The sequence below is a fragment of the Pogona vitticeps genome, chromosome 2, assembly GCF_051106095.1.
Source record: "Pogona vitticeps strain Pit_001003342236 chromosome 2, PviZW2.1, whole genome shotgun sequence".
Lineage (NCBI taxonomy): Eukaryota > Metazoa > Chordata > Lepidosauria > Squamata > Agamidae > Pogona > Pogona vitticeps.
Genome location: NC_135784.1, coordinates 9,687,447 through 9,709,023, shown reverse-complemented (window position 1 = coordinate 9,709,023; position 21,577 = coordinate 9,687,447). Strand labels below are relative to the sequence as shown.

The window sequence follows — 21,577 nt, the reverse complement described above, 5'->3', positions numbered from 1 at the left end:
CTGAGGCAGTGGAGAAACCACATGAATGCATGTCACCTCAGTAGACAAAGAACACATGCAGGGAAGAAACTGTATCCATAGATGGAATGTGGCAAAAACTTCTGTCAGAACAAGAGCATCCATATACATTAAAGGACTCAAACTGGGCATAAGCAACATAAATGCATGGAATGTGGAAAGAGCTTCAGTCTGAGAGCTCACCTTAGGTCACATGAAAGAACTCACACTGCGGAGAAACCACATAAATGCATGGAATGTGGAAAGTGTTTTAGACAGAGTGCTAACCTTAGGTCACATCAAAGGACACACACTGGGGAGAAACCACATAAATGCATAGAATGTCAAAAGAGCTATAGTAGCAGTGGTGAACTTAGGTCACATCAAAGGACTCACAGTGGGGAGAAACCAGATAAATGCATGGAATGTGGAAAGAGCTTTAGTCAGAGTGGTCACCTTAGTTTACATCAAATGACTCACACTGGGGAGAAATCACATAAATGCATGGAATGTGGAAAGAACTTTAGTCGCAATTATGTACTTAGGTTACATCAAAGGACTCACACTGGGGAGAAACCACATAAATGCATGGAATGTGGAAAGAGTTTTAATCAGAGTGGTGACCTTAGATCACATCAAAGGACTCACACTGGGGAGAAACCATATAAATGCATGGAATGTGGAAAGTGTTTTAGACAAAGTTCTAACCTTAGGTCACATCAAAGGACACACACTGGGGAGAAACCACATAAATGTATGGAATGTGGAAAGTGTTTTAAACAGAATGCTAAGCTTAGGTTACATCAAAGGACTCACACTGGGGAGAAACCACATAAATGCATGGAATGTGGAAAAAGCTTTAGTCGGAGTGATATGCTTAGGTCACATGAAAGAACTCACACTGGGGAGAAACCACATAAATGCATGGAGTGTGGAAAGAGTTTTAATCAGAGTGGTGACCTTAGGTCACATGAAAGGACTCACACTGGGGAGAAACCACATAAATGCATGGAATGTGGAAAGAGTTTTTGTCACAGTGGTGCCCTTAGGTCACATCAGAGGACTCACACTGGGGAGAAACCACATAAATGCATGGAATGTGGAAAGTGTTTTAGACAGAGTGATAAGCTTAGGTCACATCAAAGGACACACACTGGGGAGAAACCACATAAATGCATGGAATGTGGAAAGAGTTTTAGCCAGAGTGGTCAACTTAGATCACATCAAAGGACTCACACTGGGGAGAAACCACATAAATGCATGGAATGTGGAAAGAGCTTTCGTCAGGGTGGTGAACTTAGGTCACATCAAATGACTCACACTGGGGAGAAACCGCATAAATGTATGGAATGTGGAAAGAGCTTTAGTCGCAATTATGTACTTAGGTTACATCAAAGGACTCACACTGGGGAGAAACCACATAAATGCATGGAATGTGGAAAAAGCTTCAGTGTGAGTAGTAACCTTAGGTCACATGAAAAAATTCACACTGGGCAGAAACCCCATAAATGTCTGGAATGTGGAAAGAGTTTTAGCCTGAGTGGTGACCTTAGGTCACATCAAAGGACTCACACTGGGGAGAAACCACATAAATGCATGGAATGTGGAAAGAGCTTTAGTCGCACTTCTGTCCTTAGGTTACATCAAAGGACTCACACTGGGGAGAAACCACATAAATGCATGGACTGTGGAAAGCGGTTTAGTCAGAATAGTAACCTTAGGTCACATCAAAGAACTCACACTGGGGAGAAACCATATAAATGCATTGAATGTGGAAAGAGTTTTATACAGAGTAGTAACCTTAGGTCACATGAAAGGACTCACACTGGGGAGAAACCATAGAAATGCATGGAATGTGGAAAGAGCTTTTTTTCAGAGTTCCTGATAAGTTAAGGCATAAGGAGTTGATTAAGTGTTATGCTGGTTTCCACTGGAAAGAATGAACAACCAAATGCTGATGTATTGGAAAACAGAGAAAAGGCAAAAAATGGAGCACGTTTTGCTGTGCCACATGTGATATCGTTAATTAACAAAGATATCACAAAATAGACATGGAATGATGTGCTAAAAATGAGAATACGCATATATTGTGCAATTGAAGCATTTACAATATTACTGTAGAAAGAGAAAAGGATGGATGTACTAAGTTTAGCGGATACAGGAAAAGTAAGTAATGAAGAGAGAAGCTGTCTTTTGTTTTAGAAGGCTTTACTCTCATGAATAATAATAGTAATTGAGTTTCAAAGAGGGTACAAATGAATTGTTTTTTCTATTTTTGTGAACCAAAAAATATATATATTCTGTATGATTTATGAATAACTAGGGGTTTCTATGCTATCATATTGAGAGTATACTGTTTTGTAATGGTATGGATTTTTGGAATTGAAATTTTGATTTTTCAAGCTCTGGTCTCTTCGTGCCCTGGACTGCACTGGGTCGGAATTGACCAAATCCTTTGATCCTTAACATCTGAGCTACTCAGAGGCTGGGAAGCCCAAGCCTTGGGAAGATTTGGTTATGCTGACTGGTGCAGAAGAAAGGAATATAAATATTGGGAGACACCTCCCACAAACTCTTATTAGAAAGGAATGGAGAACCATAAATGTTTGGTTTCATGGAGTACATGGAGTACGACAGATGATGGAACTGATGCCGGGTGAAAGTCCTTGTAAGAGCGGAAAGATAATCCTAAGGCAGTGACAGCCAGCCATGGATTTTACACATGGCTGGGTGACAACAAAACTTTCTTTGTGTTAACAACACACATACAGCCGAATAGTGCTTTTTTACTTTGTTTATATTTATTTTTAAAGTTTAAATAATTTTGCTTGTCTTTCATTGAAAATGATAAAGTTTTTTCTTATTATCATTGTATTCTTAGGAAGTTTTAAGTATTCTGAAGATATATTCTCGGTCTTTCTAGATTATGAGCTCTAGTGTTTTAATGTGTTTGTATTTTAGATTCAAACACGTCTTGAATTTTCCCTATTATCTAAATTTAAATTCCTGCATCTTTTTACAAGGTGCAAGGATGTATTTTAAGCAAGCCTGTAGTTTTTGCATAACTGTGACATTTGTATTTGAAGAACTGTACCTACTGTTTTTTCCTCATGCCTGTAATACTGCCTTACACATTTTTTTGATTTAGTATATTTAAGTATGGAATCTAGAGATGATGTAAATAAATGAACATGTACAGAATTAAGAAGTTTTGGAATTGCATGAAATCATTGCAACAATGAAAAGACTTCTTCAGAACTAAAAAGATGAGCTTCAAACACCTTGTCACTGGTTGTCTATATGAGGGAGAAAGTCGTGCTAAACCTATCCTGACTGGATTGCCGTCCTTTCCTGAGAAGAGGAGGGAGAACTAAATGGAGCTCCCGAGACAGAACATATGACCTGTCCGAGAAGAGACAGTTTCATGGGGAGAATGGGAAGATAGAGAGATGAGAAGGGTTACAGAGAAAACCAGGGGGATAGAGATAATTCCGGGTGAAGAATAAAAGGTTGAGACCAATGGGGGTGTCTAAAGTGGAAGTTCCAGTGAGGGAAGCAGAAGGCCCATCAGAGGAAAGGAAGGATCCGCCGGGTAAAGGAACGTTAGGAGCAGCAGAAGTGCAGGACAAAAAGAAAGGAATAAGACATGAGGGGGGAAGATTTGATTGGGGAACAATCAAGAAGGGAGACAGTGGAAGGTGGAGAGGTAGAAAGGAAAACTAAGAAGAGGATATTACCACAAGGCTGGGAGTGGATATGAATGGAGAAACTGAGCAAACAGTGGGAGAACTTGATGATACCTTACGAAGAGGCAGAAAGGAGTTGGAGGGAAATAAGACCGGAGAAGCCCTCTTATTGGGGAGAGAAAGAGGTGAGTGAGTGGGGGAGAAAGATCAGGGAGGAGAGAAGCAAGCTAGCTGAAGAGAGAAAGGGAGAGATGAGCCAACCCCTCAGAGAGGGCTTTTGGCTGGACCCTGATGGATCAGTTGTCTATTGGAACTCACAGGAGAAAGTGCATGTCTCTAGATGTCTGAGAATACCAAACCTCCATTCCTGCAATCATATCAAAATTGATAAATTGTAGAATCTCCTTGTCATACAGGGGAGAGGCCATTGAAATGCATAGAATGTAGCAGCCATCTTCCTATTCAAAGATCTCATACAAAGAGGAAACCTTTGAAATGCAAACAATGTGGAAACAGCTTCAGTCTGAGCAGAAACATTAGGATATATCCAAAAACCCACATGGAAGTAATTTATAAGCCTGTGGCGTAAGGAAGGGTTTCAATGACAGTGGAGCACATACGAAATGTTGGATAGCTCAGGGATGGGGAAAATCCCCTCCCTATCACCTGCCTGCCATGGGAGTAAGATTGGACAAATCCCAAGGAAACAACAGATAAACACCATGGTTCCTTACATGGACAAAAGTTGACCAAATAAGTGACAGAGGCATCCATTACTTAAACATGGCTGAGTAATCAAAGCATGAAGTCTGAATTCCCACTTTTTTTTCCAATTTCCATCAATAAGTTAGAGCTTGCTAATACATTTCTGCTATATTTCTTTGTTTGAAATATTTTCTCCTTAGCAAGGACCCAAAGGTGGTTTACAACATTAAAAGAAAATATTTAAAGCTCTCAAAGGTAATTATGTTGTTGTTTAGTTGTTCAGTCGTGTCCGACCCTTCATGACCCAATGGACCAGAGCACGCCAGGCCCTCCTGTCTTTCACTGCCTCCTGAAGTTGTGTCAAATTCATGTTGGTTGCTTCGATGACACTGTCCAACCATCTCATCCTCTGTCATACCCTTCGCCTCTTGCTGTCACACTTTCCCAACATCAGGATTTTTTCCAGGGAGTCTTCTCATGAGGTGGCCAAAGTATTGGAGCCTCAGCTTCAGGATCTGTCCTTCCAGTGAGCACTCAGGGTTGATTTCCTTCAGAACGGAAAGGTTTGTTCTCCTTGCAGTCCAGGGGACTCTCAAGAGTCTCCTCCAGCACCACAATTCAAAAGCATCAATTCTTTGGCGGTCAGCCTTCTTTATGGTCTAGCTCTCGCTTCCATACGTCATTACTGGAAAAAACCATAGCTTTGACTATGCAGACCTTTGTCGGCAAGGTGATGTCTCTGCTTTTTAAGATGCTGTTTAGGTTTCCTCCCAAGAAGCAGGCATCTTTTAATTTTATGGCTGCTGTCACCATCTGCAATGATCATGGAGCCCAAAACAGTAAACTCTCTCACTGCCTCCATATCTTCCCCTTCTATTTGCCAGGAGGTGATGGGACCAGTGGCCATGATCTTCTTTTTTTTTGATGTTGAACTTCAGACCATGTTTTGTGCTTTCCTCTTTCACCCTCATTAAGAGGTTCTTTAATTCCTCTTCACTTTCTGCCATCAGAGTAGTATCATCTGCATATCTGAGGATGTTTATATTTCTTCCGGCAATCTTAATTCCGGCTTCGGATTCATGCAGTCCAGCCTTTCGCATGATGTATTCTGCATGTAAGTTAAATAAGCAGGGACACAATATACAACCTTGTCGTACCCCTTTCCCAATTTTGAACCAATCAGTTGTTCCATATCCAGTTCTGACTGTTGCTTCCTGTCCCACATATAGGTTTCTCAGGAGAAGGAGAAGGTGGCCAGGCACTCCCATTTCTTTAACAACCTGACATAGTTTGTTGTGGTCCACACAGTCAAAGGCTTTCGCATAGTCAATGAAGCAGAAGTAGATGTTCTTCTGGAACTCTCTGGCTTTCTCCATAATCCAGCGCATGGTAGGAATTTGGTCTCTAGTTCCTCTAAAGGATCAAAGTGGGGGTATTGTGGTAACGGAGACCATCCCAAGCCAGAAATTTGGCTGCGGCATTTTGGACCCACTGAATCTTCTTGTCATTGTGAGTTTAAAATGTGATATAGAACTGAGATCCCCAGAAGGATTGCTCATTTCCCAAACAGAGTTTGTCCAGCTGTTAGTGTATTCCTAATTAGCTGAGCAGAGTCCAGGTGACTAAGCCAGGACATAACACAAATCCCTCACCACAAGTCTGTTCAAAAGAAATTCCTTGCTTATACTTAAGTAAGTTAAACAAGGAAAATAAAAGAGAAAAATAATGAGCTTTGGAGTGTGCCAGGACAAACAAAGCTCAGGGAAAAAGGACTCTGTAGCATTCTGTGGCCTAACTATTCTTCTGGAAGGAGGCTTAGCAGACTTGCTGTTCAAGAGACCAATTTTAAGGATTTTAAGAATATTTTTTATTGAAAAAACAATGTATTTAGAGATATTCAGTTTGTTGAATGTTACATTTCCATAAGATATTGCAATTAGAATCTTAACAGAATTCAACTAGCAAAAATAAAATAAAATTCTAAAAAGCTTCTTTAAGGGTAGGCAACTGTTAGCCCCCCTCTAACTCTCTCTCTCTACTACATCTTAGCATAAAGCATACAAAATGGCTCTTTAGAAACTAGAATCTGGCATCTGAGTCTGGAAGCTCTCTAAGCCAACCAATCTCTTCCAGCTCTGTCCATGTGGCACCATCCTCCATTTTCTATCTTATTGGCATCACCTTTCTTCTTTGTCTCTTCGAGATGTTGACCAATGGGTGTAAAGGACAGTCCATTCCCCTCATGCCACCTTTTCCCATGAGAAGTACAGGTGTTGTTTTCCATCTCCTCGTCTCGGGTCTAGATCCAGACAATGGAGTTGTGTCTTGACTCCTAACATGGCTGTTTACATGGAACTTTCCCATCCCATCTTGGAGAAAACATTCCCATGGTACAAAATCCTGCTAACACAGATCCAATATGGATTCATTCTATAACTTTCCACAGTTACATATCCCATCTTCAGTTTTTAACCTTAATGTTCACAACCATGACAGACGTGTGAACTATGCTCTGTTCAGTATCCCACTATGACAAGCTCAGGTGTGCACGGCTAAAATAGAAAAACACTTTTTAGCAGCATTAGAGAAGCACACCTGTTGTCTCCAGCACACTTCTCTTCCCAAAAGCTGATGAGACTTTCCTGTCCATCTTTCGTACTCTCTCCAAACTGGGAGAAGGATGAAGCAGCTCCAAATGGAAGTCAGACCATTTCCTCTACATACTCGGCCCAACACTCTCCAACATATGGTATTTGTAAGGCGCTTGTTTTGAAAACAAGAGGGGCACCCAAAGGAAAGCTCTAAACCTTAGTGAGATGTGGGAAAACTTTCTTGGCGCATAGATGACAACTGGCAAGGACTGAATAAGAACATAGAGGTGGGTGATCTGTTAAACAGGGAATTGGCTTGGGATCTTTCCATGGGTCAACACCAGCTGATGCCAATGGTTGTTGGGATGTATTCCCTTGTCTCATAGTCTATCATGACACTGCACAGAGATAAGTGTGCAAGTATACAGATGAATTTTTGAATGGCTTATAGGGGGAAGGAGGTTTCACCTTGCCCCCATCCTGAGGGGACCCGTGTGATTTCTTCAGGCTCTCTGGAACAGCAGCCTGGCGAGTGCTTTGCCACTCATCAAGTCAAACCACCTACTCAATGCAGGAACACAAATCAAAGGAAATCTGCGGGTAGCTGTCTAAATTTCTCTTGACTCCCTCCAGTGTTGGAGCGCTCACCACCTCTCAAGATAATTGCTTCCACTGTCTTGCTGCTCTAACAGTTAGGGTGTTTTTCCTGATATTGAAGCAAAATCTGGCTTCCTGTATCCGCTCATGGTTGCGTATCCTGCACTCTGGGTTGATCAAGAACAAGTCCTGCTTCTCCTCTAAATGAAGGCCTTTCAAGTCTTTGAAAAGACTTTTTTAAAAATGTATGTATATTATTTCTATTCGCTGCACTGTATATGATTACGTTTTTTATTATTATTTGATTTGTTTATATTAAGTTCCACTTTTCTCTTTTCTCTTTCTTTCTTTCTTTCTTCCTTTCTCCTCTCCCCTCCTCCCTCTTTCTTCCCTTGGTTATGGAATGGAGGGCCTGCCTCCCAGAGAGGGCCCCCAAAACATCTCAGTGGTCATGGGTAGTGGGAGATACGGCGTTGGCCTCGTCCCTGCTCATGTTAGAAGAACTATGGGCAGATGCTTAAGAGCTGTTCATTGTTCTGAGACGGAGGCCAACCCCCAGTATCGAGGTAGCCAGTTCAGTTGGCAATCCACTCTGCGCCTGGTGTTGTTGAATGCCAGGTCTGTATCCAACAAGGCCCAAATAATTTACGATCTTATCTTGGAGCAGGATGCAGACCTGGCATGCATAACCGAAACATGGATTGGCGGAGAGGGGGGACCTCCCCTAGCACTCATCTGTCCGCCCGGTTATGCTGTCCAACACCAGGGTAGACTGGAAGACCAGGGCGGGAGTAGCCATTGTTTATAAATCCAGCTTGGAGGTGGCTAGGTGCTCCTCAGTAATAAAACCAGGTCTAGAGGCTCTGCACGTGTCGAATGGGGCCAGGGATGGTATTGGGATCTTGCTGGGCTACCGTGCTCTCCACGACCCAGCCATTTCCCTACCAGAGCTGGTGGACTTTGTCTCTGCGGCACTGTTGGGTTCCCCAAAACTATTGGTTCTGGGGGACTTCAATGTGCATTCGGGAGCACAGACTTCCGGGCCAGCTCTTGAGTTCTTGGAGACCATGGCCTTCTTGAACATGTCCCCGAGCAGGGACCTATTGTTATGGTTCACCCTCGAAGGCCAATGGATCCGGTTAGATTCCAGGAAGCCATGAGAGGTGCTACGGCTGACCTGGCTGGCGCTCCTGTCGAGGCTCCGGTTGATGGCTGGTTCGCAGCCGCGGCTAGGGCTGTAGACATGATCGCTCCTAAACGCCCTCTCCGCCGCAGAGACTGCCTGGCGCCCTGGTTCAACCATGATCTCCGGGCGTTGAAGCGGGTCAGGAGACGGCTAGAGCGCAAATGGAGAAAGGACCCGACGGATTATAACTGGATAGCTGTCAAGGTCGCTACTAACCTTTACCTGGCCAAGGTAAAGGCTGCCAGTCGAGTATACTTCGCTAACCGGATAAGCGAAGCATCCAACCAGCAGGCGGTTATTCCATATAGTACACGACCTATCCGGAGTTGGTCTGAGTGATGGGCCTTCCTCTAGTTTCTCGCCAGACCAATTTGCAGCATTTTAAAAATCAAAAGTGGCGGCCATCCGCCGGGACTTCTCTCCTTTTTTGAACACAGTGAGTCGAGCAGAGATGTCCAGCGCTCCATCTTGCCTGGTGATTCTTGATACCTTTCAGCCTGTTACGCCTGATACTGTGGCCAGGGCGCTTGATCGCTGCCGTGCCACCACCTCCTCCTTGGACCCTTGCCCGGCCTGGCTAATCAAATCAGCCAGGCCTTTAACAACGGAATGGGCCACGGCTATAATAAATGGGTCTTTCCTTGAGGGCAGATTTCCATCTGCCCTGAAGGACACACTCATTAGGCCCATAAGGAAAAAACCTAGTTTGGCGGCAGATGAAATTGGCAACTGTAGGCCCGTCGCCAACGTTTCCTTCCTAAGCAAGGTGGGGGAGAGGGTGGTGGCCGATCAGCTGCAAGCGCTCCTGGATGAAACAGACGCCCTGGATCCATTTCAGTCGGGCTTCAGGCTCCGCCATGGTACAGAGACAGCATTGGTTGCCCTGTGCAATGACCTATTGAGGGAGGCTGACAGGGGCAAAGTGTCTCTGTTGGTCCTCCTTGATATCTCAGAGGCCTTTGATACCATTGACCACGGTATCCTCCTGGGGAGGCTCTCCGAGCTTGGAATAGGTGGCCTGGCACTGACCTGGCTCTGTTCCTTCTTGGAGGACCGTCCCCAGAGAGTTCAGCTTGGGGAGAGTGTCTCAGCCCCATGGATCTTTGAAAAGTGCTAACTCCCCCAGTCTTCTTTTCTCAAGGCTAAACATGTCAAGTTTATTCAGTCTTTCCTCATACAGCTTGGTCTCCAGTCCCCGAATCATCCTTGTTTAGCCTCCTCTGAATTTGTTCCATTTTTGTCCGCGTCCTGTTTGAAAATCATAACATGGATTGTAAAACGGCCCTTAGTACTATTGACAACAAACCAGAGACTGACATTGCTGTTGTGCTAAAATTGTGTCAGAACATTGGGACAGAAACTCACAAGACACAGCTTTTGGCCACAGCCATGGCTACCTCCTTGAACACTGTGTGTGATTGTAAATGTTTTTCCTGTGGCAAAGAAGGACACTTCAGACAGGAATGCAGATCAACCCCCCCCCCAAAAAAATAATAAACACCCTTCTAAAAATGCCCCCGGTCTCAGAAAGGTATCACTGGGCCAATCACTTCTGGTCTGTTTCAACACCGTGAAGCTCCAGGAAAAATCTCCACCCAGCCACAAGTGTGTGGAGCTGCTAGAGAATCACCAAGATGGGGCAAGATGGGACCCATGGCCTTCTCCCATTCTCAGCTTCTATAGTTCTCCATTCCTTTTTAATAACAGTGTGTGAGCAAGATCTCTCCCGCTATTTCTATCCCTTCTTCTGCATGTCAACAAAATAAAATTCTTCCCAAAGCTTCGGTTTCGTCTGGTTGCCTCCCACCCACTGCAGTCCAGGGCTTGAGTAGACCAGAGCTTGAAAAACTCAAAGTATAAACAAAAGTTCCCCTCCCTTGAATAATACCTGCCTCTTCAAAGCAGTATGCTCTCAATACAATGGCATACATATACCTATATCTTCATAAAGAATGCAGAATATGCATTCATTGATACCCCCTTCAGAATTATATTATTATTATTATTATTATTATTATTATTATTATTATTATTATTATTATTATTATTATTATTATTATTATTATTATTATTATTATTATTATTATTATTATTATTATTATTATTACTATTATTATTATTATTATTATTATTATTAATTATGGGGGTAAAGCCTTATAAAACAAATGACACCTCTCTCTTCACTAATTGCACATCTTTCATCAGTTAGCATAAGAACATCCATCTTTTTCTCCTTTGACACTAATGCTGTAGAAGCTTCCATTGTGCAATATATTTATTCCCATTTGTTTAATACAAAGTTCCACATATATTTTGTGTTAACTCTTTGTTAATTAACAGTATAAGTAAAAAACATAACAAGCAACACTTCAAAATTGATTCGTTTTTCTCTTTTCTCTCCGTTTTGCATTATGTCAGCATTTTCTATGCCTTGATAACTTATCAGTACCTTTTGTACCAAAACAAGGGGCTGCAATATGAACTATATCCCAGATAGTAATTTTTCTAAAAGCTTTCGCTTTTAATGCATCTCTGAAGGATCTTTCAAAAAGCAGTTTTGAGTTTTCGGTCGACAGGTTTCCCTCCCATTATGATAAAATTTTGGAATAATTCACACAACTAAGGTTGTAACTTTGATTGAAGCTCAAGCCACATTTTGTGTTTCCATGGTTTCTCCCCCATCTGAGTTCTTTCATGAGAATTAAGTCTATTTGTCTAATTAAAGCTTTCCATATTTGATGCATTCATATGGTTTTTTCCCCATTGTAAGTTCTTTGATATGAACAATGATCTCCTCCTCCTGAAGCTCTTTTGACATTCCACACATTTCTATAGTTTTTCCCCAATATGAGTTCTTTGATGTGACCTAAGCTGACCGCTCTGCCTGAAGCTCTTTCCACATTCTATGCATTTATATGGTTTCTCCCCTGTGTGTGTTCTTTGATGTAACCTAAGGGTATAACTCAGTCTGAAGCTCTTTCCACATTCTATGCATTTATATGGTTTCTCTCCTGTGTGAGTTCTTTGATGTGACCTAAAGGTACCATTCTGAATAAAACTCTTTCCACATTCCATGCATTTATATGGCTTCTCCCCTGTGTGAGTTCTTTGATGTGAACTCAGGGAACTGCTCTGACTGAAACTCTTTCCACATTCTATGCATTTATATGGTTTCTCCCCTGTGTGAGTTTTTTTATGTGAATTTAGGTGACCACTTTCACTGAAACTCTTTCCACATTCTATGCATTTATATGGTTTCTCCCCCATGTGAGTTTTTCGATGTGAATTTAGGTGACCACTTCGACTGAAACTCTTTCCACATTCTATGCATTTATATGGTTTCTCCCCTGTGTGAGTTTTTTTATGTGAATTTAGGTGGCCATTTTCACTGAAACTCTTTCCACATTCTATGCATTTATATGGTTTCTCCCCTGTGTGAGTTCTTTGATGTGAATTTAGTTGACCACTTCGACTGAAACTCTTTCCACATTCTATGCATTTATATGGTTTCTCTCCTGTGTGAGTTCTTCTATATCTACTAAGCTGACCGTTTGCGCTGAAGCTCTTTCCACATTCTATGCATTTATATGGTTTCTCCCCTGTGTGAGTTCTTTGATGTGAATTTAGGTGACCACTTTGACTGAAACTCTTTCCACATTCTACGCATTTATGTGGTTTCTCCCCTGTGTGAGTTCTTTGATGTGAATTTAGGTGACCACTTTGACTGAAACTCTTTCCACATTCTATGCATTTATATGGTTTCTCTCCTGTATGAGTTTTTCTATGTGTACTAAGGTTAGCACTTTGGCTGAAGCTCTTTCCACACTGCAAACATTTATACTGCTTCAGCCCCCAAGGAATTTTTCACCAGAAAAATTATTGTTCATATTCATGGTCTTCCCATGTTCCATTGATTCAGTTTTTCCTTTGGGTCGATGTTGCCATGTGCATTGGTATCTGAAGATCTTTTCAGTGCTTTTATCCCCATGAAGCACCTTCTCCTTCCTTTTCCTTGCTGTTTTTACCAATGATCAGAAGTTCCTAAAACTCAGCACTCTGAAATTGGGGATATACTCTTCCCTGTCATTGGTCGGCTTCCATTCTGTCTTTTTGTCTACTTTTCGTTGTCTGTTTTCTTTTCTTGCTTCACACTTTGTTCTTGTAACTGACTGAACAGCTTAGTGTACAGATTTGCGGTTCTCCTGGTTTGTTATCTGGTTTAAAAAAGAGGAATATAGCACAGAATCTATTAAAAACATATAGAAATGGTTCAACTATTCAGAAGAATAGAATCATAGAATAATTTAGTTGGAAGGGGCCTATAGGGTCATACTCCACCTGCTGGAATCAATATTCAAAGATAGCAGAAATATGGTTGACTTAATTTTCACATTACTTTCTGAGACAACTGATTTCATGATCAGACTGCTCTAACACTTAAGAGTTTTTTTCTGATATTCAATTAAACTCTGGCTTTCTCTAATACGTTTAGTTATTTTGGGATGACTAAGAACAGATCCTGCCCCTCCTCTTTCAAGACTACCTTTCTAGTCATTGAAAACTGCCATCAGTTCTCCCCTCAGTCTTCTTTTCTCAAGGCTAAACATGCGCAGTTCTTGCAGTCTCTCCTCATAGGGCTTGGTTTCCAGTCCCCGAATCATCCTTCTTGTCTTTCTCTGAACCACCTCTAGTTTGCCAGCATCCTTTCTAAAGATGAAGCCAAGCTGGGAAAGGAGGTTTGGAATTGGATGTCATCACTATGCGGATGACACTGAATTCTCTGAACATTGACACTGAACATCAGTGGACTGGATGAGCCCAAATAAACTGCAAACGAATCCATCCAAAACAGAGGTGTTGTCGGTCAGCCAAAATGCAGACAAAAGAATAGAGATTCTGTCTATACTACATATGGTTACACTACCCTGAAACCCGAGGTGTGAAGTTTGGGGGTGGTCATGGAATCATCTCTTAGCCTGCTTCCCCAGGTGGCCTGGAGTGCCTTTGCACACTTAAAACTAGTGTGCCAGGTTTTCCCGTTTCTGGAGACATCTGAGCTGGCCATAGTCTCACATTCCTTGGTTGATTCCTGACTCGACGACTGTAACATGCACTATATGAGGTGAATTGTTTGGAAATATCATCGGTTAAAAAACGCTGGGGCCAGACACAGGCAACATACAACTTAAAGCAGCTCCACTCGCTTTCCGAATACAATTCAATGTGTGCAAAGCCTAAATGACTTGGGCTCAAGCTACCGAAAATACCAATCTCCCATTATGAGCCTATTTGGGTATTAAGATTATCACGAGATACCTTTCTCGTCCCTTTATCGCAGCCCCATCGCACTATTGGCTCGTATTCAGCTTGTGAGTAACAACAATTCCAAGATCATTCTATCTTTTAGCATTATGCAGCCAATTAACCCTCATCGTGTGTGTTCTTCCCCCGTGTAAGAATTTGCACTTATCCCTGTTAAATTTCACTCTGTTCTTCGCAGAACAGTGCTCATATTTATCAAGATCTTCAGGTTTTTTTTTAGCCTTTCAGGATATTAGCTATTCCATCCAATTTTGTGTCATTTGCAAATTGGAGAAATATGGCTGCATTCTCTCATCCAACTCATAATAGTGCACTGGGCTCACCACTGAGACTTGTAGTTACCTCACTTCCTACTATTCCCACGTCTGATAAACACTCTCTGAGTACAATTCTGTAGCCAACAGTGTCTCCAGCTGCCACTTGTTCCATCCAACCCACACTGAGTTAGCATGGAAATAAAGATCTCATGGGGCACGTGATCAACGGTTTTGCTGAAATCAAGGTATATTACATCTAGAGCAATGTTTCCCAACCTTTATTGAATGGCCACCCTCTGCAGTCACCTGTGACCCCACCACGTTTGCGTAAAAAGGCTTTTTAACGAGTAAAGAAAATACATGAAGAACAGAGCTTTCAAAATATAATTCTCCCCGAATATTTAATGGGATGGTTGTACTTGCATGTTGGCAATAAAATTAGTGCAGAAAACCATGGTGAGACTTTGTATAAAATAATCGCAACTAAAAATAACCAGAGTGCCTTTTCAAAGGACAATCTCTTTAGGCGTCACTCAGCTTTTGCCTTCCTAATGCCATTCTTGCAATTCTTGGCTAATCATTTATCCTCCTCTATCTTTAGTGGCCTGGCCTACCTTCTGCTTCCTATCTGTATCTTACAGTACAGTGGTGCCCCGCATAGCGACGATAATCCGTTTCAAAAAAAATCATCGCTATACGGATTTGTCGCTATGCGGGGGAAAAAGCCCATAGGAACGTATTAAAACACATTTAATGCGCTCCTATGGGCAAAAAACTCACCGTTATGCGGAAATCCTCCATACGGCCGCCATTTTCGCTGCACAGTATTCAAATACAGTCATGTTATCTTCTTCTGGTTGCTGTACAATGGTGGAGGGTGGGGCTTCACTTAACCGGGACTTGTTTTGGTACATAGGGTTTATATTACGAGCATCCTGAAAAATCATGCTAGGGCTTATTTTCAGGATACGTCTTATTTTTGGGGAAACAGGGTATTTATATCTCATCTAGTATTACAATCCTTTACAGCTGGGCTCATCAAGAACAACAATTTCCATTGTTCAAACTTCATAAAATCAATACTGAAATACTTTTATAAGTAAAATGTAAAACAATTGAAACTACACAGAGTGGTCCTAAGACCAGATAGGCGGGGTATTAGATAGATAGATAGATAGATAGATAGATAGATAGATAGATAGATAGATAGATAGATAGATAGATAGATAGATAGATAGATAGATAGATAGATAGATAGATAGACAGACAGACAGACAGACAGACAGACAGACAGACAGACAGACAGACAGACAGACAGACAGACAGACAGACAGACAGACAGAACCATTTGGTCTCCTCCCGTCTATGCCCCATCCTATGCAGAGGAACACAAAGAGGGAATCTCTTCCTCAAGAGTGTATTTGTTTCACTTTTCTGAAGAGACATCTGCATTTTCTTGAAAGCACAAAGCTGGTAGAAAACCAGCAGGTCTTTTTTAAATTTATTTTTTAACAATTAGGATTAAGGTAGGGAATACGGAGGATAAAGGGGATATGGGGGGGAGGGGGGTAGCAGAAGACAAAATGTACAATCATCCCATCTATTCATGTTGCGATATCAAGTCGACTTTCCGCCTTTCTACAATTTGATTGCCCTCCAGCTTTCAACTTAGTTACATCTAAGTTTAAATCTATGTTAGTGCTTGAGTAACATCTGGAGACTGAAGCCATTTGTATAATAAATCCCATCATTCAGTTGCCTTCTGTATTGGACAGTCTTTCAGCACTTTTGATAGAATATCAATTTCAGCTGCTTCCCACATCTTCTCAATGAGTTCCGCTTGTTTTGGTATCTCCGATTTCTTCCAATTCTTAGCATAAAGAATTCTGGCTGCAGTGACTATACGTATATCTAACTAGGTAGCTCTTTGTCTTATCTATGCTGCCTGGTACAATGCTCAGTAAAAACAATTCTGGGGTCGGTGGAACATTACAAAGAAATATTTTTGTTACAGAATATATATGCTATTCAATACTGTTTCGCTACTCTACAAGTCAACCGCATATGGTAAAGGCTTCCCTCTTGTGCTTCACATTTCCAACAAACATTTGACACCTCTTGTCAGTAAGGGGCAGTAAGGACAACTGAGGAGGAACTACAAACCAAGCCCCAGAATGAAAGACTGAACAAACTGGGCATGTTTAGCCTTCAGAAAAGAAGCTTGAAGGCTAATGAACATACTCTTCAAATACAGTGGTGCCTCGCACAACAATGTTAATTGGTTCAAAAAAAGGTTCTGTGAAACATCGTTCTGTGAAACACCATTTCCCATAGGAATGCATTGAAAACCGGTTAATCCGTTCCAATTGGAACGGATTGCCGTCCTTAAGTGAAAATCGGCATAGGAAACATTGTTGAGGGAAACGCGGTTCCCCAGTTGAAATGCATTGAAGCCGACTCAATGCATTTGAATGGGTTTGCAAAGTCCCTTTTTGCTCCTGTAAAAGTGTCTTAAACTGTTTGAAACCTGTTTTAAATGCTTGCAATCGTTAGCCCACCTCCTGAAACCTATGCAAACTTAATTTGGTGTTGTTTGAGTCTTTGTTAATTTTTGGTGATTTTTTTGTTTTCTCCATTGAAAGCCATTGGACGGACCGTTCAATGGCTTTCAATGGAGAATAAAAAAATTCACCAGAAATTAACAATGCCTCAGAACAAGACCAAATTAAGTTTGATTACGTTTCACAAGCTGGACTTTCGATGCCATGCATTTAAAACAGGTTTCAAACAGTTTAAGGCACTTTTACAGGAGCGAAAAGGGACATCTTTGTGTGAAAATTCCCCATAGGAAACATCATTGTGTGAGGCGGCAAATTTTTTAGGAAAAGCCATTGTTGTGTGAATTTATCGTTGTGTGAGGCACTCGTTGTGCGAGGCACCACTGTACTTGAAAGGTTATCATTCAGAGGTGCAGGATCTGTTCTCAGTCCTACTAGAGCGTAGGACACAAATTAATGTACTCAGGAAGCCAGAGTTCAATTATCAGGAAAAACCTTCTGACTATTTTAGCAGTACAACAGTGGAACTGGTGGCTGAGAGAAAATTGGGCAGCCATCTGTCAGATGCATTTTAATTTCTACACTGAGAAGGTGATTCGGCTATATGACTTTATAAGATTCTTTCCAAAGCCATAATTCTCTGCTATGAATAAAGAATGACATCTCACTTACCTTGGAAATACTAAGAGGGATTTGGAATTGGTTATTCCTTTTTTGTCCAGTGAGAAGTAAGAGGAGATCTACTCACTTTCAACCCCTGCCTTGGAGAATAGAAAAACGATAAGTCTGGAGGCATCTTGGATAAAGCAAAGAAAAGACATTTTCTAACAGTGCATGTGTTTGTAGTTTTCATATCATGTGGAGATACATCTCCATCTCTCTCTCTCTACCCTTTGGAAAGCAGAAAAAGGAAAATGGAAAGGCAGCTAATGAAGAAACGAGGAGGGAAAGAGGAAGAGGAAGATGGAGGGGCCTCTCACAGACACTGAGATAAAACTTTGGTCATTCAAGTCAGCTGGCCTGGATGGTGGAAAACAGGGAACTACAGTGGGCCCTCGACTTACGAACGTCCCTACCTGCGAACGATTCGACTTACGTATGGCTCCGCTTGCAAAAATCTACTTCGACTTGCAAACGGAGCCTCGACCTACGAAAAAAGAGGAAGGGGAAAAGGACAGAAAATTAAAATTTCCCCTGCCTTTTTTTGTTCCATTCAAACTGTTGGTGGCAAAGAGGCTGCTCTTTCACCCCAACGGTTAGAAAAAGGGATCCTCAGGAGGTCTCCAGTGGTGGCATGGAAGCTCCAAGGGTCCCAGGGGAGCAATTTTAAATTTCCCGCCCTTTTCCGCCACCCCCATCGAACCCCCAGGAGGCCTCTGATGGCGGCAGGGAAGCCCTGAGAGCTTCTCCATCACCATTGGAGATCTCCTGGGGGGCCCCCGCCACCATGATCGGCGCCTTCAGGCTTTCCGGGGGGGTAGACTGGGCCTATCGGGGAAGCACTCAGGAGGGCTTCCCCTGGTAGGCCCAGTCTACCGGGCCTTCCTGGGGAGTAAACCGGGCCTATGGCCGGGTGCTTGGCCACTCACCACTGGCTTGCTTGAGCTGGCCAGACGCTTGGCTGCTCGCCCTCAGCCGCGGCGGAGGCAGTGGAGCACCGGGAGGCTTCGGACTAGTAAGTCCTTTTTAAAGAAACTGTTTTGGGTGGGTTTTAGAGGGTGGGTTTGCACTGGGGGGGTTATGTTTCTATGTTTTGTTTTTGGATTCGTGTTGTTTTTTGCAGTCCCAGCATGTGGGACTTGCTATGTTTATATTTATTTTGGTGGTGGTTTTTTTTTTTAAATGCTCGAAAGGATTAATTCTGTTCTCATGCATTTCAATGGTACTTCAACTTATGAATGTTTTGACTTACGAACGCCGTTCCAATATGGATTAAGTTTGTAAATTGAGGTACCACTGTACAGACCGTGCTTCCCTCTGAACACCCGCAGGGAAAGGCAGTTTGGCAACACCTGGGGGCTCCTTGACTCCTCTCGTTCCCTCTCTGTGGGTATAAAAAGAACCTCGCCTGCACAGTGCAGTGCTGAGCCCCTGCCTCCGAGAGAGCTTTATAAAGGACAACTATGTCTTGCGACTCCTCCCTCCCTGAAGGTTTTAAAGCATCACAGCCTGACTCCCTAAATGCTCCCCTCTTCCTTTTCATTCTTGTGTGAGATCTTTTCCCCACTCCTAGCCGACTCTGAGGAGATGCTGCTCACTAGGTCTTTGTCTCCTTGTGGAGGGATGCGTTTTGATGATAATGATCACAGGGTGTATATGGGGGTGGATTGGGGAGCAATTAATGCACTCAGTCAGATTTTGATTATCAGGAAAAACTGCCTAACTATTTGAGCATGACAGGATTGGGCTAAACCTGTGGAGAAATTGTTAAATGCAGTTTGGCAACCAAGCATAAGTATGGTAAGGATCAGAGCTGTAAAGGAAAGCTAAGCATGAGTGAAGGCAGCTGACATTTCTTAATAGTGCCTGGCTTTGTAGTTTCCGTATCATGCAGAGATACATCTCTATCTCTTCTTTGAAAACAGAAAAAGGAAAATGGAAAGGCAGCTAACAAAGAAACAATGAAGAGGGAGGAGGGAAAGTGAAGGAAGATGGAGGGACCGCTCAAAGACCTAGAGACAAAATTACAGTCATTCAGGTTAGCTGGCCTGGATAGGGAGAAGCAGAGAACAGCAGAACGTGTTTCCCTCTTAACACATGCAGGGAAAGGAAAACAATTTGGGGGCTGTAAGTGAAGGTGAGCTGAGTGGGCAGGGACTGATCCAGGCAATTTGCCTGAAACCTAGGATTTCTCTGAAGGGATCAAATTCCTGCATGGCAATGGTGAACTCCTTTTTGAACGCTGCAAAGACCTCAAGCACCCTCCTACGAATGGTCATGTTGTGTCCTTTACAGCAGTGGTCCTTTTCTTGGGCCTTCAGATATTCTTGGACTACAACTCCCAGAAGCCTTCACCACCACCTCTGCTGGCCAGGATTTCTGGGAGTTGAAGTCCAAGAACATCTGGAGGCCCAATGTTGGAGACCATGCTTTACAGTATAATGTACAGCATTACATTTCGTATCTTCCCTCCTGCCCTCAATTTCTGCTGCCCAAAGGAGAAGTTGGGAGTTTGGCAACACCTGGGGGTTCCCTGACTCCTCTTGTTCCCTCTCTGTAGGTATAAAAAGAACCTTACCTGCACACAATGCAGTCGAGCCAAGGAACTCAAGCCCCCACCTCCCAAGGAGCTTCATAAGGGACTCCTTCTACAAGGACATCTCGGGACTCCTTCCTCCCTGAAGGTTTAAAAGCACCACAGCCTCCCTAAATGCTCCCTTTTCATTCTTGTGTGAGATCTTTTCCCCTCTCCCAGACGACTCTGAGGAGATGCTGCTCACTTGGTCTTTGTCTCCTTGTGGAGGGATGTGTTTTGATAATAAAGATCACAGGGTGTGTATGTGGGAGGGGGAAATTGGGGAGCAGCTACAGGACTTGTTCAGGGCTGGGAGAGAAATGGTGGGGGGAAAGAACTCACAACCCCAAGCAAGAGAGAAGGGGGGGAAAGGATGTCGGTTTCTACTAAACTGCCCCCCCCCAAACTTAAAACAGATTGGATAGCCTGTGTGACCAACCCTCTGGGTGGAAACTCTTGCTGCAAACGCCAGGTCAGTCGAGGATGCAAAAGAACCGCCATCCAGGACTTGATCCTTGGCGATCCGGCCGATCTGGTTTGCATCACCGGAGACTTGGTGGGACGAGGCTGGGGGTCTCCCACCCACCCAGCTTTGTCCACCCTTGTTCTCTGGGGTGCAGCAGGCAATCCCCAGGTGTGTGTGTGTGTGGGGGGGAATTGTAATGGTCTCTCGTGATGCTTTCCCCCTCACCTGCTGCCACATCCCCCTGTTTTCTGGGTTTGAAGGAGGGCATTTGGAAGTAAGAGCCAGGGTCTGCCCCAAAGGGTCTCCGCTCCCCTTCACACTGCAGGGCACGCTTCCAACCTGGTTTCCTCGACTGGGGAGGATGTTGGCGATCTGGGTGTGGAGTGACTCTCGGAAAGCCTTAGACGGTGCCTCCCAAACTTTTGCCAACGGGGCCCCTTGAACGGGAGGAGGCGAAACTCAGGGGAGACCCCAGGGACTTTCTTCCCTTTTTTTGCACTGACGGGTGGAGGCAGGATGCAGGGGACAGGTGGAGGTCTCCTCGCAGGAAAACCGAGCAGGAGCACCAGTCACCCACCCGGATGCCTTTCACGGAGGGGACATTGGGGGGAGGTTAGATCGTCAAGGGAGCAATGTGAGGTGTGTGTGTGGAATCGAACCCCCCAACCAGGCGACGAAACCACCGCGTTCCTGCAAAACATTCCAAGTAGAGCGGTTGGCCAGCGAATTGCACGTTTTAAAAATGCACCCCCCCACCCCACCCCTTCAAAGACAAAGACCCCCCACGACCCCCTCCTCCTCCTCCTCCCCCCAAACAGGCTCACCGCCTTCCAGGTCCTCCAGAAGCACGAAACGCCGGGACAGACCGACCGCCATCCAGCGCCTAGACCGCTGACCATAGAGGTGGAGAGAAAGCACGTCGCCCCCGCAATCCTCCCCCCCCCCGGTTCCGCTTCCAGCAAGGAGACGCTCTAACC

The 21,577-nt window shown here is 43.5% G+C and overlaps 3 protein-coding genes across 4 annotated transcripts in view; 1 reads left to right on the top strand and 2 right to left on the bottom strand.

Moving 5' to 3' along the window:
- LOC140703764 (uncharacterized) overlaps positions 1–4,636 on the top strand; it is a 62,692-nt gene extending 58,056 nt beyond the window's left edge. Inside the window, exon 4 of the mRNA XM_078387983.1 lies at positions 207–4,636. Within this exon, the coding sequence (XP_078244109.1) occupies positions 207–1,839 (1,633 nt within the window). The 3' untranslated portion in view covers positions 1,840–4,636. The remainder of the gene's footprint in view (positions 1–206) is intronic.
- LOC140703737 (uncharacterized) overlaps positions 1–21,577 on the bottom strand; it is a 465,058-nt gene that overhangs the window by 263,091 nt on the left and 180,390 nt on the right. The gene's annotated exons all lie outside the window — the stretch shown is intronic.
- Positions 11,020–21,542, bottom strand: LOC110070884 (uncharacterized). 2 transcript variants are annotated; one of them, XM_078387975.1, is made up of 3 exons: positions 21,425–21,542; positions 17,572–17,656; positions 11,020–12,976 (listed from the first exon to the last, which is right to left on the bottom strand). In XM_078387975.1, the coding sequence occupies exon 3, from the start codon at positions 12,027–12,029 to the stop codon at positions 11,592–11,594; it is 438 nt and encodes a 145-aa protein (XP_078244101.1). In that variant the 5' UTR covers positions 12,030–12,976; positions 17,572–17,656; positions 21,425–21,542; the 3' UTR covers positions 11,020–11,591. The 2 variants fall into 2 exon arrangements, with proteins under 2 accessions (XP_078244101.1, XP_078244102.1); XM_078387976.1 differs by having other exon boundaries at positions 17,572–17,660; positions 21,425–21,539.

Coding starts and splice junctions, on each gene's coding strand:
- LOC110070884 (XM_078387975.1), bottom strand. CDS start 12,029: ATGGGGGAGAAACCATATAAATGCATAGAATGTGGAAAGAGTTTCAGT.